Raw genomic sequence first — 17646 nt, forward strand, 5'->3', positions numbered from 1 at the left:
TCTCCCATCCCATAAACAGAGCCTGCATTCTTGGTTGTAGCTATGACTTTATGTTTAGCCATATTAAAAAGCATATTGTCTGCTTGTGCCCAGAATACTAAGTGATCCAGTTCTCTCTGTATCCGTGACCTAGCTAGCATGGAGTTCTCGTCTTTATTTACCACTCTTCTAGTCTTTATCTCATCTGCAAACTGTTTCAATACCTCCTCCACTGAGGATCAGTTGGGAGTGCTATCATTTAACCTAAAACATACTGAAAGCCTGTATTCTGTTCAGGACACTGTGGCTGTAAGCCTTAAAACTGCTAAGCAGGATATTTCTGTTCATTATCCTATCAAAAAAAGACAAAAACAAAGTAAAAGTGATAATGATATTATTGCTGCTCCATGCTAGCTAATAATAGATAGTAAGGACATGAAAAAAAAGAACGGAAATCTTTGCTGTATAATATTTTGTTCATTGCTCACTCTCCACACAGCTGAAAAGATGTGCTCAAGAGCTATGTCTAGTGCCTTGTTATTATATAGTTGCTAGAGATCCTTTTTGTTGCCTTCTGTGAATAGTTTCTGAGGCCTAATCTTTAAAAATCAATCTCTTTGTGCTCCCCGTTTGTGCTTGCAAATAATTATGGTCCTGATCTTGCAGTAAAGTCAGTGGTTGCTGAGGGCAGTTAGCACCTCTCAGAAGTGCTCGACGCCTTGTAAAAATTAGGCCCTGCTGGCACAGTTATTTGCTGAGCAAATGAGGGACCTAGACATTCAATTAATGGATTGTGCTACAAGTCAAGCAATTAGACATCTAAATGTCTTCTTTTGTGTCCACGAATAGTTGAGCCAGCAGAATTATAAGCAGTCAAGAAAAGGGAGGGCAGGTTAAATTCACTTTACATTCAGGCCCTCAAAACATTGTTCATTTTATTAAACATATTGTGAACTTTACTATATTTAAAAACTTGAAAGTATAGTGACCATCGTTATGCTACTGCTAGTGCTTTTTAAATAATGTCTTTATCTATTTTCAATTGTTCAGCAGGCGTTAGGGTTGTATTATCATTAAAGATGCTTTCACCTTAACTCACCTGTAGGTTGTTTTGCTATAAACTGAAGTAATCATTTTAGAAAGAAAGAATCAAGAAGAGAAATCACTTTGAAGAATTAAAGAAAGCTTATAAATTTGTGTGTATTCAGGTGGGAGAAGAGACTATACATTTCCTGTCTGATTTTATATATGCTTTTAAACTGGTTCTTATCTTTTCAGAAACTATCCATTAATTCTTTCTTTGTTTTTCTTTGTTTTGCTTGTTTAGGAGGGGTTAAACCATGTGCATTAAACTGCTTGGCTGAAGGTTACAATTTTTACACTGAGCGTGCCCCTGCAGTAATAGATGGAACTCAGTGCAATGCTGATTCGCTGGATATCTGTATCAATGGAGAATGCAAGGTTGCATGTTTTAATAAACACTACATTGATGGATTACTTCATATTGTCTAGTATAGATCAGCAGTAAACTTCTACGGTTTAACATTTTATAACATTTTATAATATAGCATTTTAGTTGCAATAGTATTTTTTTATCTTAGATAAAACAGGATTGTTGACAGTACAAGTCAATTTCTTACATAAGCAATGAGCCTGAGAAAAGGGAAAGGAAGACTGTAGAGATTAGGCAAATTAATATGAGTTACAATAAGCTTTCATTAGAAATTGCAGTAGACTTGTAATCAGGGCAGTCACCTCCAGAGCCCCCCTTGTGGCCAGAGATCACTCTGACATACCTTGCCTCTGTTTCCCACTTTTCAGGGCCCTCTAAGAACTGCAGTCCACAGTATTTAAAACATTCTCCTAGGATCCAATTTATTCAGTCCTCAGATAAACATACTGGCCCCAACCTCCATTCCACATCTCTCTTCCCTTAGGTAGGGAGTCCCCAGTCCTCCTTCCCAGAGCTGGGTCACGCTTCAGCCACTATTCCCAGGCTTTACCTGGCTGTAACGCAAAAAATGGAAGACCTAATGGAGCATATAGACTTACAAAAAATCTGGGGGGATCAAACTACCCTTTTCCGCCTAGTAAATGATGCTCGTGCTATTCATTCCAATAAAACCTCAATTCAGCGAAACACTTAAGCACATGTTTTATTTTAAGCATGTGAATAGTGCTATTCATTTAAAAAAAAGCCCTGACTTTATTGTGACTACTCACATACTTAAAATTAAGTCCAATCTTAAATGCTTTGTAGGACCAAGGCCTAAAGATTGTTGTATGATTGGATCAAAGATGATGAGATCCAATTGTTTCTAACTAAGAAAGGTGACAACAATTAGCACCAAAGATTTGCCATGTATTAGCAAACCAAATCATAAAAAAAATCATAATAAATGATTTGTGACATTTAGTGTGCTAAAAATATGTGAAGATACTAGAAAACAGCTAGTACTTTTGTGGTTTATTTTAAAACTGATGACTATTTATGGCATGCCAAATGCTATACATAATTCCTCAAAATTGGGCACAAGCAGGATTAAAATACAAGGGTATATATTTGATAAAACTGAATTAAAATCTTTCACACAATTCCAAGAAAAATATAAATTCAAACCAGAAGGTTTGTATTCTCTCTTCGAGTGATTGCTCATATGCATTCCAATTTAGGTGTGTGCGCGCCCTGTGCACAGATTCCCGGAACCTTTTTCCCTTAGCCTGCCCGCAGGGCCAGCTCAGGCGCCCCCTGGAGTGCCATGCTCATGTCGCGGTATAAAGGGCACTGCTGGCCACGCGGGTCCCCAGTTCCTTCTTTCCGCCTCTGATGGTTGCTGGAACTTCTGCCCTTGCTATTGCAAGCAGCAGTCCTTAGCCTTGGTCTACAGTCTAGCTTCTAGCTTCAGTATTGTTATTTAGATTTAGTTGACTCGTCGACACTTCATTAAAACTGTTGATTGCCCTTAGGGGCTTGTAGCAGAGAACCATGCTGGGCTCGGCTGGTTTCAAGAGCTGTTCCATCTGCTCCAAGCAATTTGCGCTGAGTGACCCTCATGACTGCTGCCTCCGGTGCCTTGGAGAGCAGCACCGCAAAGAAAGATGCAAGATCTGCAAGTCCTTCAAGCCCTGCACCCAAAAAGAAAGGGAAGCCAGGCTGAAGGTCTTGCTCATGGAGTCGGCACTCCGTCCGGCCTCAGAGCCATCACGGTCACCGGCACCGAGCGGACACTCGGTGCAGAGCGCACCGCCGGCACCGACAGCGGCACCGAAGCCTTCGGTGCTGAAGAAAGCGAAGCGGTCCGGCACCGCCTCCATGGACTCCTCCCTGCGACCACAGAAGCAGGGAGACCCTCAGGCGACACCCCAGCCACGTGCCGTGGAGGTTCCTCCGGCACCGGTGTCTCCTCGCAGGGAGCCTCCCCCGACTCCTGGAAGTGGGGGAGTGCACTTGCAGGGGCTGTCGACGCCGGAGGCGTTCGTCGCGTCAAAGGCTCTCTTAGCTTTGCCAACGCCTCCATCCCCCCATTGGCCGAGGGGTGCGGGACTAGCGTCTCGGGGCAAACCCGCGCTGGGTAGCTCCGGTGAGTGGAGGAAACATCGCTCCCCATCCTCACCCAGACCGCCACGGAGGGTGGAGAGTGCATCCCCTCCAAGCTCTGACTTGAAGTTGTCGAGCGCCTCGGCACCGCGGCATCGGGGGCAGTCAGGAGGTACCAAGAGCCAGCACAGAAGCATTAGCGCGGACTCTGACACCACCCACAGCTCGGGCTCGAGCTCTCCGGTGCGGGGCAGGTCACGGCACCGCTCACCAAGTAAAGCCCAACCCGAGGCCCTCTTAACCCCGGCAGCAACGGCACCGTCTCCTCCAGCACTGACTGCGGCGCAGACCATGCCGGCACCGGTGGCGATGCCAGCCTTATCTATGGCGTCTTACGTCTCCGTCCCGTGGTCTACCTTAATGGGCCAGTCCATGGTACCTCCAGGGCTGCCGGCACCGGGGGGAGCGGTACCGTCAGCACAGATGTATGCGGCCTACGTGGCACCGGGGCTTCCGGCATCAGCACCGCTGACTTCGGCACCGCTGACTTCGGCACCGGGTAAACCGGTGCGCTCCCGTTCAGCTTCGTCAGCACGCAGCAGGACGAGCCATCGCTCCCGGTCCCGTAGTGGGAAGCGCCGCTTCAAACGGTCGGGTCGCCGACGCAGGAGGTCCACTAGCTCCTCCAGCCGATCCTCCTCGAGGGGACATCATAGACGTCGGCACCGATCCTACTACGCGTCCCAGAGCTGTTCCCCGCCGAAAGGTCGCAAGAGACGATCGAGGGGCTCCAATCATAAGAGACAATATGGGGACACCCAGCAGCCACCTATGCCAGGGTGGCTGCAGGGGCCGTGGCAGTGGCCATATTGGGGACCTTGGTCCGCTCAGCCTGGTCAGGTTGCTGGGTCACTCCATTCTGGGGTAGCACAGCCCCCACATCCTCCTACACAGCTGTCCCCTCAACTCCCCTCTGATAGGGAGTCAGACCCGGAGGAGGGTCCTTCTACAGGGCCTGTTCCCCTGTCCTCCTCTTCATCACCGGTTGAGGGGACGTCCAGGGACCATAGGGCGCCCCTGTTCGATTTCCGGGCGCATCAAGACCTCCTTAAGCGGGTAGCCTCTAATTTGGGGATACCGCTGAAGGAGATGTCAGAGGAAGAGGACCCCCTCTTTGGGCCTTCGGGCTCCTCAGGTCCCTCTCGGGTGGCCCTCCCCGTCCATGAGAGGGTTATGAAAATTGTGAAGGCCCTTTGGCAAACGCCTTCCTCTGTTCCTCCAACATCAAAGGGAACAGAGAGGAAATATTATGTGCCAAAGGAAAATTTTGAGTTCCTGTATAATCATCCCCTCCCAGGAACCCTAGTTGTGGATGCGGCAAACCAAAGAGATCGCCAGGGGGGTCAAGGTAGTACCCCCAAGGATAAGGAGGGGAAGAAGTTAGATCTCTTTGGCCACAAAGTTTATTCCACGGCGGCTTTGCAACTAAGAGTGGCAAACCATCAGGCCCTCTTAGGGAAATATAATCAGAACCTGTGGGGGTCAATGCAGCGTCTGATTTCAGCACTTCCTGCTGATCAAGCGGCTGATCTGGCCACACTGGCTCAGGAAGGGGAGACGGTAGCCCAAGCAGCGCTGCAATCCGCCAGCGATGCGGCAGATACCGCGGGCAGGGCAATGGCCTCCGCCATAGTAATGCGCCGATGTTCCTGGCTGCAGGCATCAGGGTTGTCGGTTGAGGTCCAGCAAGCCATCCAAGACCTCCCATTTGAAGGTTCCGCCCTTTTCTCAGAAAGGACGGATGATAAATTACATGCCCTTAAAGATTCAAGGGCTACCCTGAGGTTGCTAGGGTTATACACCCCGCAGGCATCGAGACGCCAGTCTCGCCCACAGCCACAAAGGCAGCCACCTCCCACGCCAAGACAGGCCCCCAGGGCTGCTCAGCAGAGACGGGGACGGGAGTGCTTCAGGGGCCCTAACCGCCGTGGTCGGCAGGGCTCTTCTGCGCGGGCGCAGCATGGTGCAAAAACCGGGAGTGGCAACGGTAATAAACGTTTTTGACAGCGGCTGTGAGGGTGGCGCTCTTCCTTTTCCCCGGGAGCTTGACCCACCCTTTCGAAATAGGCTTCGACCTTACTATCAGGCTTGGGAATCGATTACTTCGGACCGTTGGGTCCTAGGGGTGGTCCTTAAGGGTTACGCCCTTCAGCTTACGGCCCGTCCCCCGGACTCCCCGCCCATTCTATCCCCTTTGAGGGATCCCGTGCATAAGCAGCTACTCATTCAGGAGACACATTCACTCCTGAACCTAGGTGCCATTGAGGAGGTCCCGGAGAGAGAAAAAGGAAAGGGATTTTATTCCAGATATTTCCTGATCCCCAAGGCCAAGGGCGGCCTAAGACCGATCCTGGACCTCCGCCGTCTGAATAGATATATCAGACGTATCAAATTTCGTATGGTTTCCCTAGCCTCCATAATTCCGGCATTAGACCCAGGGGATTGGTACGCGGCCCTTGATCTAAAGGACGCCTATTTTCATATCTCCATTTTGCCAAGGCATAGGAGATTCTTGAGATTCATGATAGAAGGAGGTCACTACCAATTTGCGGCCGTCCCGTTTGGCCTGTCATCAGCCCCGAGGGTTTTCACAAAGTGCATGGCTGTAGTGGCGGCCTACTTACGCCGTAGGGGAGTTCAGCTCTTCCCATACCTGGATGACTGGCTCATTAAGGGCAGATCCAGGTCTCAAGTGCAAGACAGCCTGGAGTTGGTCTGCGCCACATGCACCAGACTCGGGCTTGTCATTAATGAACAAAAGTCCACTCTTACCCCAGTGCAGCGCATTGACTTTATTGGGGCTACGCTCGATGCGCTTCAGGCTAGAGCTTTCCTGCCACGATCGCGTTTCGAGGCAATGGGTTCCATCATTGCAGAGTTGCATAGGTCCCCCATGACGACAGCTAGGCGCTGCCTGCAGCTGTTGGGACATATGGCAGCCTCCACCTATGTGGTGAGGCTAGCTCGCCTCAAACTCAGACCCTTACAGGTCTGGTTAGCTTCGGTCTATGTTCCCTCTACTCATGTACTGACCAAGGTGGTCACGATTCCCCCACAGGTGCTGTCCTCCCTTCGTTGGTGGATGATTCCGAGGGAGGTGCTCAAAGGAGTCCCATTCAGAGATCTGCTCCATCAGTAACCCTTATCACGGATGCCTCGGATGTGGGATGGGGAGCCCACATCAGCGGCAATCTGGGCACCCAAGGGGTATGGTCACCGATGGAGAGATCCCTACACATCAACGTCCGCGAGCTCAGAGCAGTCCGTTTGGCCTGCAAAACTTTCCTCAGATTCCTGAAGGGCAGGGCGGTACGGATCCTCACAGACAATACGGCGGCCATGTTCTATATGAACAGACAGGGGGGAGCGCGTTCCTCGGCCCTGTGCCAGAAAGCCACGCGTCTCTGGGAATTTGCAGTGAGACACGATTTTCATTTGTTTGCCTATCACCTCCCGGGGAACAGGAACGAAGAGGCGGACCGCCTCAGTCGGTCGTTCTCCCCCAGGCACGAGTGGTCGCTGCACCAGGAGGTGGCAGCTTTAATCTTCCAAAAGTGGGGAGTTCCCCAACTGGACCTGTTCGCGTCATCGCGGAACAAGAAGTGCCCCATTTACTGCTCACTTCGAGGTCGAGAGCCAGGCTCCCTTTCCGACGCATTCCTAGTGGAATGGGGAGGGGCCCTGATGTATGCATTTCCCCATTCCGCTCCTCCCTCAGGTCCTTCTCAAGGTCAAGAGGGACAAAGCGAATGTCATATTGATTGCCCCAGCGTGGCCGAGGCAGTATTGGTACAGTACACTGCTCCACCTATCTATCGCCACACCGATTACACTCCCCAGGCGATACGACCTGCTCTCCCAGGACCAGGGACGCCTTCTGCACCCGGACCTGGATTCCCTCCATCTAACAGCCTGGAGACTCTCTGGCTGACGGAAAGTGAAAGGGCTTGTTCCTTACAGGTCCAACAGATTCTGCTTGGTAGCAGAAAACCCTCCACACAGGTTACATACCGGGCTAAGTGGAGGCGCTTTACGGGTTGGGCAGAGGCTAAGGGTATCGCACCAGCCTGCTCACCTATACAAGTAATCCTGGAGTACCTCCTATACCTTAAAACCCAGGGCTTAGCCCTGGCATCCCTGAAGGTTCACCTGGCAGCAATTTCGGCTTTTCACCAGCCGCTGCAAGGGAGGTCACTGTTTTCCCACCCCATGTCGGTTAGATTTTTGAAAGGGGTGGAGAGGATGTTTCCTCAGGTCTGAGATCCTATTCCCCCCTGGGACCTAAACCTGGTCCTCACCATGCTCACAGGACCTCCCTTTGAACCCATGGCCACGTGCTCCCTGTTACTCCTATCCTGGAAGGTAGCGTTCCTGGTGGCCATCACTTCCGCCAGAAGGGTCTCTGAGATAAGAGCTCTTACTTCGGAGCCCCCCTATACGGTCTTTTACAAGGATAAGGTTAGGTTGAGGCCTCACCCAGCCTTCCTGCCTAAGGTGGTGTCCCATTTCCACTGTAACCAAGACATTTTCCTCCCTGTGTTCTTCCCAAAACCCCACGGATCGGAAGAGGAACGGAGATGGCATTCGCTGGATGTCAGGAGGGCCCTGGCACACTACCTGGAGAGGACCAGACCCTTTCGTAAATCGTCACAGCTGTTCATAGCTCTGGCAGACAGGATGAAGGGCTCTCCCGTCTCTGCCCAGCGGATCTCTTCTTGGATCACGTCTTGCATTAAGGCGGGTACGAGCAGGCGAAAGTGCCTTTACCAGGAATGGTGACGGCACATTCGACTAGGGCTCAGGCCTCTTCGGCAGCCTTCCTAGAGAACGTGCCACTGCAGGACATCTGCAGGGCTGCCACCTGGTCATCAGTTCACACTTTTACGACCCATTATGCCATTGTTCAACAGGCTAGAGACGACGCAGCTGTTGGCAGAGCCGTATTGAGTAGAGTTGCTCGTCAGTGACTTCTACCCACCTCCATGGGTATTGCTACTCAATCACCTAAATTGGAATGCATATGAGCAATCATTCGAAGAGAGAAAACAAGGTTACTTACCAGTAACTGTTGTTCTTCGAGATGTGTTGCTCATATCCATTCCAACCCCACCCCCCGTCCCCGCTGTCGGAGTCGGCAGAAAGAAGGAACTGGGGACCCGCGTGGCCAGCAGTGCCCTTTATACCGCGACATGAGCGCGGCACTCCAGGGGGCGCCTGAGCTGGCCCTGCGGGCAGGCTAAGGGAAAAAGGTTCCGGGAATCTGTGCACGGGGCGCGCACACATCTAAATTGGAATGGATATGAGCAACACATCTCGAAGAACAACAGTTACTGGTAAGTAACCTTATTTTTTCTAAGAGTTAAAATATTTAGAAAATGAGCGGAAATGAAGATTGGATTTATTCCCAGCAGAGGACTACATAAGAAAGTATAGGTTAGTCAGATAGATCTCTGTTTTGCTTTTTGTAATCAGTAAGAAAGCTGAAATTTTCATGATTTGTATTAATTTGCACAGCAGTGAAAACATTTTGAAACTTTAACTTCTGTTATCACATCTGTATTATTATTTCTAAACAAGATGGTAGAAAATAGTATTTATGGCGGTCTGTTCATGAGGCTACCATATGTTCTGTTTTGGGGATTATTTGATTCTTCTTTGTATTATAATCATCTGAAGAAGTATAAGTTGCAGTGTTCCTCCTGTTCATCTTATCCATTGTTATTAAGTAGTTCTTCCTTCCCAGCATATATTTTCTCCCATTCCCTGGCTGAGGTGAATCCTTAAATTATGATGGTTTGACACATTGATCACTGTGCATAGATATCCCCTCTAGATAATGCCATAACATACCACCTGTAAATTTTAATAGCTCCATTCTCTCCCTGAGTCTTCAGATAGGTTCTTTCAATCCTATCAGCTGCTGTTTTCCTGGAATCTTTTTTCCAGCTGGTAGCGTGGGATAAATGTATTCTTGTTTAACTAATGCTGGGGCTTATATGCAGGAGAGAATCAAGTCCAGATTACACACAAGCTCTCTGCATCCAGCTCAGTCTTTCATTCTTCTTGATTGTGCAATGCAATATTTAAATATTTATATGACTTTGTTCTTATCAAAATAATTGTGAGTCACAAATTTAGCTGCATTACTTTTCTGCAGAATGTAAGGAGATGGCTTGCAAAGGTATAAAGGTATATAGAAACAAAACGTATAGAAACAAAAACACCACAAAACTTGTTTTTAAGCAACCACTCAAGAAAGACACATAAACTATTGCTTTGTTAGAGAAACCAAAGGTAGAGGAAAATTAGAACATTTTGGGGCACCGTATAGATATTCAATAATAATTGTGTTAAGGTGTTGTTCATTAATGTTTGTAAAATACTGACATCCTCCTATGAAAAGCACTATCAGAGCACAAATTATTTATTATCAATAAACTAAATTTGGATCATCACTGATTTCTGAGTCTCCTTTTCTGCTAAGTGAAAACCCTCTTATGATATGAGCCACTCAACGTGGAGTAGGTAAAGGGAGAACAAAGTCTCAGATACTTAGGAAGAAATCTTTTTGGAAAATATTCAGTATTTTCAGGCAATGACCCAAGTAACCACCTGTCTTCAGTAACATTTGTTCTGTCCTTATCTGTTCTCAGCACGTAGGTTGTGATAATATTTTGGGGTCTGATGCTAAGGAAGACAGATGCCGTGTATGTGGAGGAGATGGTAGCACGTGTGAAGCCACTGAAGGTTTCTTCAATGATTCATTGCCCAGAGGAGGTAAGTATGCAGATATAGACCACCCTCATTCTGTGATTCGATGCATGTGGGTCGACTGCTATGCCCAAATGGAGCCTAACTGAAAGCTCAAAACATGAAAGATGATGTACTTTTACAGCCAACTTGTAAGTTAATCAGTGAATTCTAAAACATTGTAGGAAGGGCTACATTAATACGTAGAAAGGAGATACTCATGGCTCCATGTTAGATTCTTGCTATTGTTTCCCACATTTGTCTCTGAGATTTAAAGAGTTCTCCATTATTTGGCATGAAAGGCAGAGTGTCAGGCACATTTGAATCCAAATTGCTATTCAATTGTTAGTTTTACCCAGGTAATAATAATCCAATTGCTATTTTCACCCAGGTAATAATAATAATAAATAAGGTTTACCTTTACCTTATAGGCTACATGGAAGTGGTTCAAATTCCAAGAGGTTCTGTTCACATCGAAATAAAAGAAGTGGCTATGTCAAAGAACTACATTGGTAAGAGCTTGTTGAAATACAAGAGCTTAATTAACTAGTAATGTTTATAAAGTGCTTTGAAGATAGTGGACCAGATTCTATGGTCTGGTTAAGCTTTGCTGGGTGCAGGACCAGAGTAGGTAATATTATCCATTAGTTTTAGGTACTTACATGCCCCCATAACCATAGTATCTGATTACCCCACAGTCTTTAATTTACTTAACTTAAAAACTTTCCTGTGAGGTGGGGAAATACTATTATCTCCATTTTACAGATGGGGAAACTGAGGCACAGAGAAGCTAAAGTGACTTGCCCATTCAGGAAGCTTGTGGTAGAGCAGGAAATTGAATTCAAGTCCCAAGTCCCAGGCTGAATCCTTCCTCCCTTTAAAGGTGGCTTTAAACCTGCCTTGTACTCTTTTGATCTGGGGGTCAAACTGGTGCCAACGTGGTCCACGGGATAAGAACAGGCTTCACTAAGCACTAAAGAGTAAGCATGGCTAGAAGTTTCCCTAACCTGGTTTATGTAACATTCAGTTCACAAACATACAAGGGAACAAATTTCTCAGTCAAAAGAAACTGATGACTTTGTTGTTCAGCAATGTAATGAACTGACAGTCCCAGAAACTGTTATTTGGTTAGGCTGCAGATCTGCTGAGTAGGCTGCTTTGTTGTCCCTTAGCCCACAGGAATGCAAATATCTAGCAAAACAAATGCTTGTGAAGGACTGTGATATGTGCTAGATGGGAGCTTGGAGGTTAGCTAACCTCCTAGATAAATTAACTCCCCAACATCAGAATTATTTGCTGTAGTGTTAGTACTGGAGTCTGCTCCCCTCTACCACTGTAATTCAGCAGGATTGCCAGCCTTCTCCCTTTTAGGAGGAAGAGTAACATACTCAGCCTGAGAAATCAAGAATGCTTATGACACTTGCAAGACCTTACTCTCCCTCTCTCCCCCACCAAAAGTTGTGGTGTTGGTGAAATAGTATCTATATCTTATAACTGATATTTCAATCAGAGAGACTGGGTGGGTGAGGTAATATCTTTTCGTGGACCAACTACTATTGGTGAGAGAGACAAGGTTTCATCTTCTTCTGCCTGAAGAAGAGCTCTGTGTAAGAGCCAAGGTTCTTGCACCTCTAAATCCATGATTGAGGGTACATATCAGACAGAAAGGCAACTACTCTTAGCTACTACAATTCATTTTGCAAGTGTAAAATTGCACAGAACCTCATCCCTTTTGAAAAAAATTGCCTCTTCAGGTATGAAACAATGGAAAATGATTTGGAAAAAATATTTTTATTGACAAATCTGTTTTAAAAGTTACAGGAAAACTTTCTGGTTTTATTTTTTTAAACAAATAATATTTTGCAGACAGGTTTATTTTAGTTCTTTGTTGTTTGTGCAGTAGTTTTAAAATGTGTATTTTAACTCCTTTTTCATGTTTTAAATGTCCTGTTTTGTTAATTTAACCTGACTGGACCTTTTGAAGTTAGAGTGGATAAAAATTAGGATTTTATGGAAATTTAGCTTCTGATGAGGCCAAATTCTGGCCAATATTCTGATACTCAGCTTTAGTCTAATAATTTTTCATATACTTTGTGACCCATCTGTGCCTCCTGTAGCCCACCTGAAAATGCCAAGGTTAGGGCTGGCTGCAAAAGGAGAGCAGATTCTCCCAGAACTGGTGGGAAACACTGAAGTTTAGATTCTCCGACCAGTCACAAACAGTGCTCCTAATTTCCCATACTGGTTATCAAGAACCTATAACAAGAAATACACAGCCCCCTTTATTGCATTTCAATCTCTGGCTCCGAATCGGAACTGGGTCCAGTAAAGAGATAAGTTATTTAAACTCTATTCCCTTTACCAAAATATTCTCCTGATTCCCCCCAAACGGTCAGCCACATTGCCAGGTCAATACAAGTTTGGGTCTAACCCAAAATACCATGCTGCCAACCAATCCTTTAGTAACAAAACTAAAGGTTTATTATAAAAGGAAAGAAACAAACGAGAAGAGAGATGTTAAATGTTCAAAGCAATCAGATACATACAAATGACTTCAAAGTCCATATATATCAGATTCTTAGCAGTATTGTGGAGTTTGTACAGTTCCTCTGGAGTACCTGAATGAGTCTCAGTCCTTTGTTTCACAGCTTCAGTTGTAGATGAATTGATTCAGAGGTAGGAAGCAGGAATGAAGACATGATGAAGCAGCTGCCTTTTATGTTCCTTTGCTATGTGGCTTGTCCCAAACTTTGGTCATTCTACTAAAAGGAAAAGAAGGTTTTAAACTACTTTGAAACCAATGTTATAGAACTAAAGTACACATACTTCTATCAAATTAGTGGTTTAATTTGCAGTGGCTTCTCTATTATAAATGCTGCTTCCAATTTTTAGGTGGCTTGTATTTTTTTTTAAGCTTTAAAATCTGAAGAGGATGACTACTATATTAATGGTGCCTGGACTATTGACTGGCCTAGAAAGTTTGATGTCGCTGGAACAGCTTTTCATTACAAGAGGCCAACAGAGGAACCTGAATCTTTGGAAGCTTTAGGTCCTACTTCAGAAAATCTCATAGTCATGGTAATGTTATAATTAATATCTTTCTGAACTCAAACATGAGTTTATGTTCCAAAAAACAGGGCAATAAGCTGAGTAAAATTGCCTGGAAAAGGAATACAGCCTGCCTAGTTCTTGGGCTTTGAGATTACCTCCAGCTCATCACTTTATCTTCCCCAAACTGACTGTTGTATTGCCAGGAGATCTACAGGAAATATCAGTGAAAATCCTACACTTCTCAGGCCACAGGTGGGATCCCTCCTAGTTTCATTTGCTTCCTGGTCCTCACAGTAATGGCAACATAAATTGAAATCTGGATATATGGTGTGGTCATATCTATTGGTGGTGCATGAAAATGTGAGGCAAGTTATATGACAATTGCACTGGGCTTTGTTGTGATGCCATTATTCACAATAGGTAATATCTTACACCAGAAGTAGCCCTGTTGATTTCAGTGGGTCTGACTATGATGTGAGGTATCATGGTCTGGCCCATAGTAAATTCTCTGTGGTAAATTCCCTGACTCTGCACATCTCTGGCCATGCTCCCAACAATATGAAGCCTGTTTTGCCTGTTATAGGTGTGGAGAGGCTAGAAGTGATTATGAGGTGGGGAGGTACATACTGCATTAACTACTTTTCTCATCAGCTCAGCACCAGTGACATTCCTACTGAAGATTGTCCACCATTTTGCTCTCTCACAGAGAGGAACATATGCCTCAAAGTAAATTATAACTGGAGGCATGGTGGGGTGAGAAATATCTCTGAGACTCATCCAGGTTGCTTTATGTTAACATATACCATAGATGTTAGCAGTAGCAATAGAAAAACCACAAGTACAGGATTCAGGGCTAGGTTGCCTTTAAGGCACAGCACTGTATTGAGCAGGGGGCATGTGGAGGTTCTGTGCTACAGCACGAACCACAAGAATTATGATGTTTCCATCCGGTGGTCTGTGGTGTTGCACCTGCAGCAGCAGCTCTGCCACCCTATATAAAGGACCAGTATCCATTCTTCCCATGTACCCCCCAGTCAGCTCCACTGGCTTGTGCAGTGGGTGTTGGGGAAATGGCTCCACCCTCGTTTGTCTCCCTTTTGGAAGCTAGAGCCATAACTGATGCTAGATTGGAGTATAATTAGTAATATTTATATTGTGGTAGCATGTAGAAGCCCTAATCAGGTAAAGGTCTTATTAGTTCCCAAGCCACGTTGTGAATAGTCCCTGCACAAGAGCTCAATATGGGGGTTTGAAGATTGTTGCACACCTGCACAGGGCCAGCCACAATAAAGTCCTTTAATATTATTTGGCCTTGATGCCTCCATGAAGTAAATATTAATTTAATTTAATGAGGACCAGAAGATTAGAATTGTTATGTCAGAAGCAAATTTTGCTTTTAAGGAAAAATGGAGAGAAAAAAACTCACCTTATACAATGGAAAAAATCAGGGTGTGCGCACATGCGTATGCACACACGTGTGTGTTTGTAATTTAAAGGTTAGTCCAGATTTATTTTGGGAATACCTGCAAGAACTGTTATGGCTTGCTTTATGACATTTTTTCACTAGAAGAGTGGTGAAGCACTGGAATGGGTTATATAGGGAGGTGGTGGAATCTCCATCCTTCGAGTTTTTAAGGTGCAGCTTGATAAAGCCCTGGCTGGGATGATTTAGTTGAGTTTGGTCCTGCTTTGAGCAGGGGATTGGACTAGATGACCTCCTGAGGTCCCTTCCAACCTTAATATTCTATGATTTTCTCCATCTATAAGACATAACACATACCTCAATTAAATGTCATTGTAGTTGCTCTCTGCTTGCATGTTTTAATGGTATAACCAGTTTTTTTCAACTGCAGATTCTGCTACAGGAACAGAATTTGGGGATAAGGTATAAATTCAATGTTCCCATCTCTCGCACTGGCAGTGGAGACAATGAAGTTGGTTTTGCATGGAATCACCTCCCTTGGTCAGAATGTTCTGCTACTTGTGCTGGAGGTAAGACACGTATCAGGCAATCAAGCTGAAGAGTCAGTTGAATTACAAAATGTATATTGCCTCATATTTGTTTAGGTAACTAATTGAAAACATTTCTTTCAGGTCTGCTTCAAGCCTTAATTTAGTGAAAGAAAGTTTCTTTTGATTATCACATTGTATTTTCTTTATTTTCAACTTCATGTAATTTGTACAGATTTGTTGATTAAATACAGTACTTCTTGGCACAGTGAGTGTCTGTCTGCTGGTGCTTCTCCTGAGAGTCTCTTGAAGCTGGCATGCTAGCTTTTCACAGGAGCTTTCTTGATAAAAGACATCTGAAGTTTTAAGTAAGGAAATAAACAAGACTCAGAAGGCAAATATAAGGTATCTGTAACAAAGGGGAGAAGGTTGTACTTCATATGATCCTCGGCAGGCCCTCCTATCCTCCAACCAGCAAAGTTAAGGATGCATACTGGCAGCCTTTCAGTAGTAGATATTTCACTACTGGATGATACTTCCCAGCCCATAGCAGTATCTGAGATTCATTGGCTGTTGGCAGTGGTGGGGGATTTGAGGGTTGCCCCATGTGAGTTCATCATGGGTGCCTTTTGCCCACAATTTACTGTATTCCTAATCCTCCTCCCTCTAGTGGCCACCAATGCAATTCTTTACCTCTGGCTGGGAGAGCAGGACAGTTGGCTTCCTTCAAAGCCAACACCATTGCTGCTGCATGGACTGGTGAGTAGAAGTGCTGTGTGAGCAGCATCTTTCTTCTCTCTGGAGACTAAATTCATCGCCTCCACCACACACATCACTTTGAGAAGACAAGAGAATGAGAATATTAAAACTGTCCCTGGATCTTGGTAGTGCATGTCCCCATATCAGGGGAAATTCTCCACTTTTATTTAATAGGGGGGAATTCTTTTTTTTAAATTACACTTAAATCTAAGTATTTGAGTTCCTATTCCTGCTATTGAAGATTTTTGTATTTAGAACTTTTTTCCTTACAGTATCTTTCTCCTGGATCCTGAGATGGTTATTATTACTAGTTTCTTTTTTAAGTTCCAACAGTATGCTCAGCATTGTACAGGACACAAAGAAAGATACAGTTCCCCTCCTGTGGTGCTGACTAGAAAAATGTTTGACACAAAAGGACACTGGGAGATCTAGAGGATGGTGCTAACTTAATATCTTTTTGTTTATTCATCATACGTTTTTTGTTGCATAATAGGTGAGTGACAGAATTTTTACTGATCTGCATTGGCATTTGTGAGCCTTGTTGAAGAATTAGGTTTTAAGGAAGAAGTTCAGAGAAAGAGAGTACCTATCACATTAGGATAAAAAGACAGTTCCAAACATTAGGTGGTGGCAAGTAATGCCAAATCCCATGTTTATGACAGAGTGAGTGAAAGCATGGGCCTATTGAAGTCATTGGCAAAACTCCCATTGACTTCAGTAGGGCCAGGATTTCACTCCGGAGTCTTTTATCATGGAAATGATTGTGATGTCCCAAATTCAGTATTATATGGAAGCAAGAGGCTGGCTTTGTTTAAATACTAATATCTTAGCATCATTAATTAAACTGTAAACGATGTATGAAAAATTGAAAAGTAAATGAATTGATTGTGTTTAAAAGTTTACCTGAACACAAAAGTTCCTTTTTAAGTAGTTAATAGTGGCTAAAATCAGACTTTTTACTCTCTCTCCTTTCCTTCAGTTTAATGTGAGAAAATGCTGTGGTGACTGATTTTCTTTAAGGCAAATGAGGGCTCTGTTCAGGGAATAATTGTTTCACTGTAGCTATAACTCATATAGAAACTATCTGCTTTTCTCATGTGAATTTTTTTTATTGCAGTTTATGAAATACCTTTTGCTATAAGCCAAAAGAAGACAGGGATACTCAGTTTAAAAAAGAGGCTGGGTCAGGGAAAAAGAGAAGTGAGGTAGATATTGTAACTAAAAAAATAGGTTAATAAAAATAGGAAATATGGAAAAATCCTAGAAATACAGCCACTGTGTGGCTTTGGTTATTTTATAGACTTCATTATGTCTGAGTATCAACCACTGCAGTTCTGCTTATTCAAGTACTATCTTTAGAAAGGAAAACGTTCTCTACAATAGAAAATAGTAAACCATTTAGTAATGCAAGAATTGTCTACTAAAAGTTGAAAAGCAATGGGAGCGGGTGAGGAAAAGTGTAAGTGTATAATGGGAAAATCATTGCTAGAGCTGCTTTTACCCTAGAGACAAAAAAAATTAAGATTTTGGAATAGTGGTTAGAACAGATGTGTCTAAAT

At 44.7% G+C, this 17646-nt stretch overlaps 1 protein-coding gene across 2 annotated transcripts in view; it reads left to right on the forward strand.

The window, feature by feature from the left end:
- ADAMTS6 (ADAM metallopeptidase with thrombospondin type 1 motif 6) overlaps positions 1–17646 on the forward strand; it is a 292975-nt gene that overhangs the window by 215320 nt on the left and 60009 nt on the right. For both annotated transcript variants that reach the window (XM_067568533.1, XM_067568534.1), the window contains 5 exons: positions 1307–1440; positions 10231–10354; positions 10759–10839; positions 13242–13405; positions 15232–15370. In XM_067568533.1, the coding sequence (XP_067424634.1) occupies positions 1307–1440; positions 10231–10354; positions 10759–10839; positions 13242–13405; positions 15232–15370 (642 nt within the window). The remainder of the gene's footprint in view (positions 1–1306; positions 1441–10230; positions 10355–10758; positions 10840–13241; positions 13406–15231; positions 15371–17646) is intronic.

This window comes from Emydura macquarii, unplaced genomic scaffold (genome assembly GCF_026122565.2).
Source record: "Emydura macquarii macquarii isolate MOO-44397 ecotype Brisbane River unplaced genomic scaffold, CSIRO-AGI_Emac_v2 contig_2897, whole genome shotgun sequence".
Lineage (NCBI taxonomy): Eukaryota > Metazoa > Chordata > Testudines > Chelidae > Emydura > Emydura macquarii.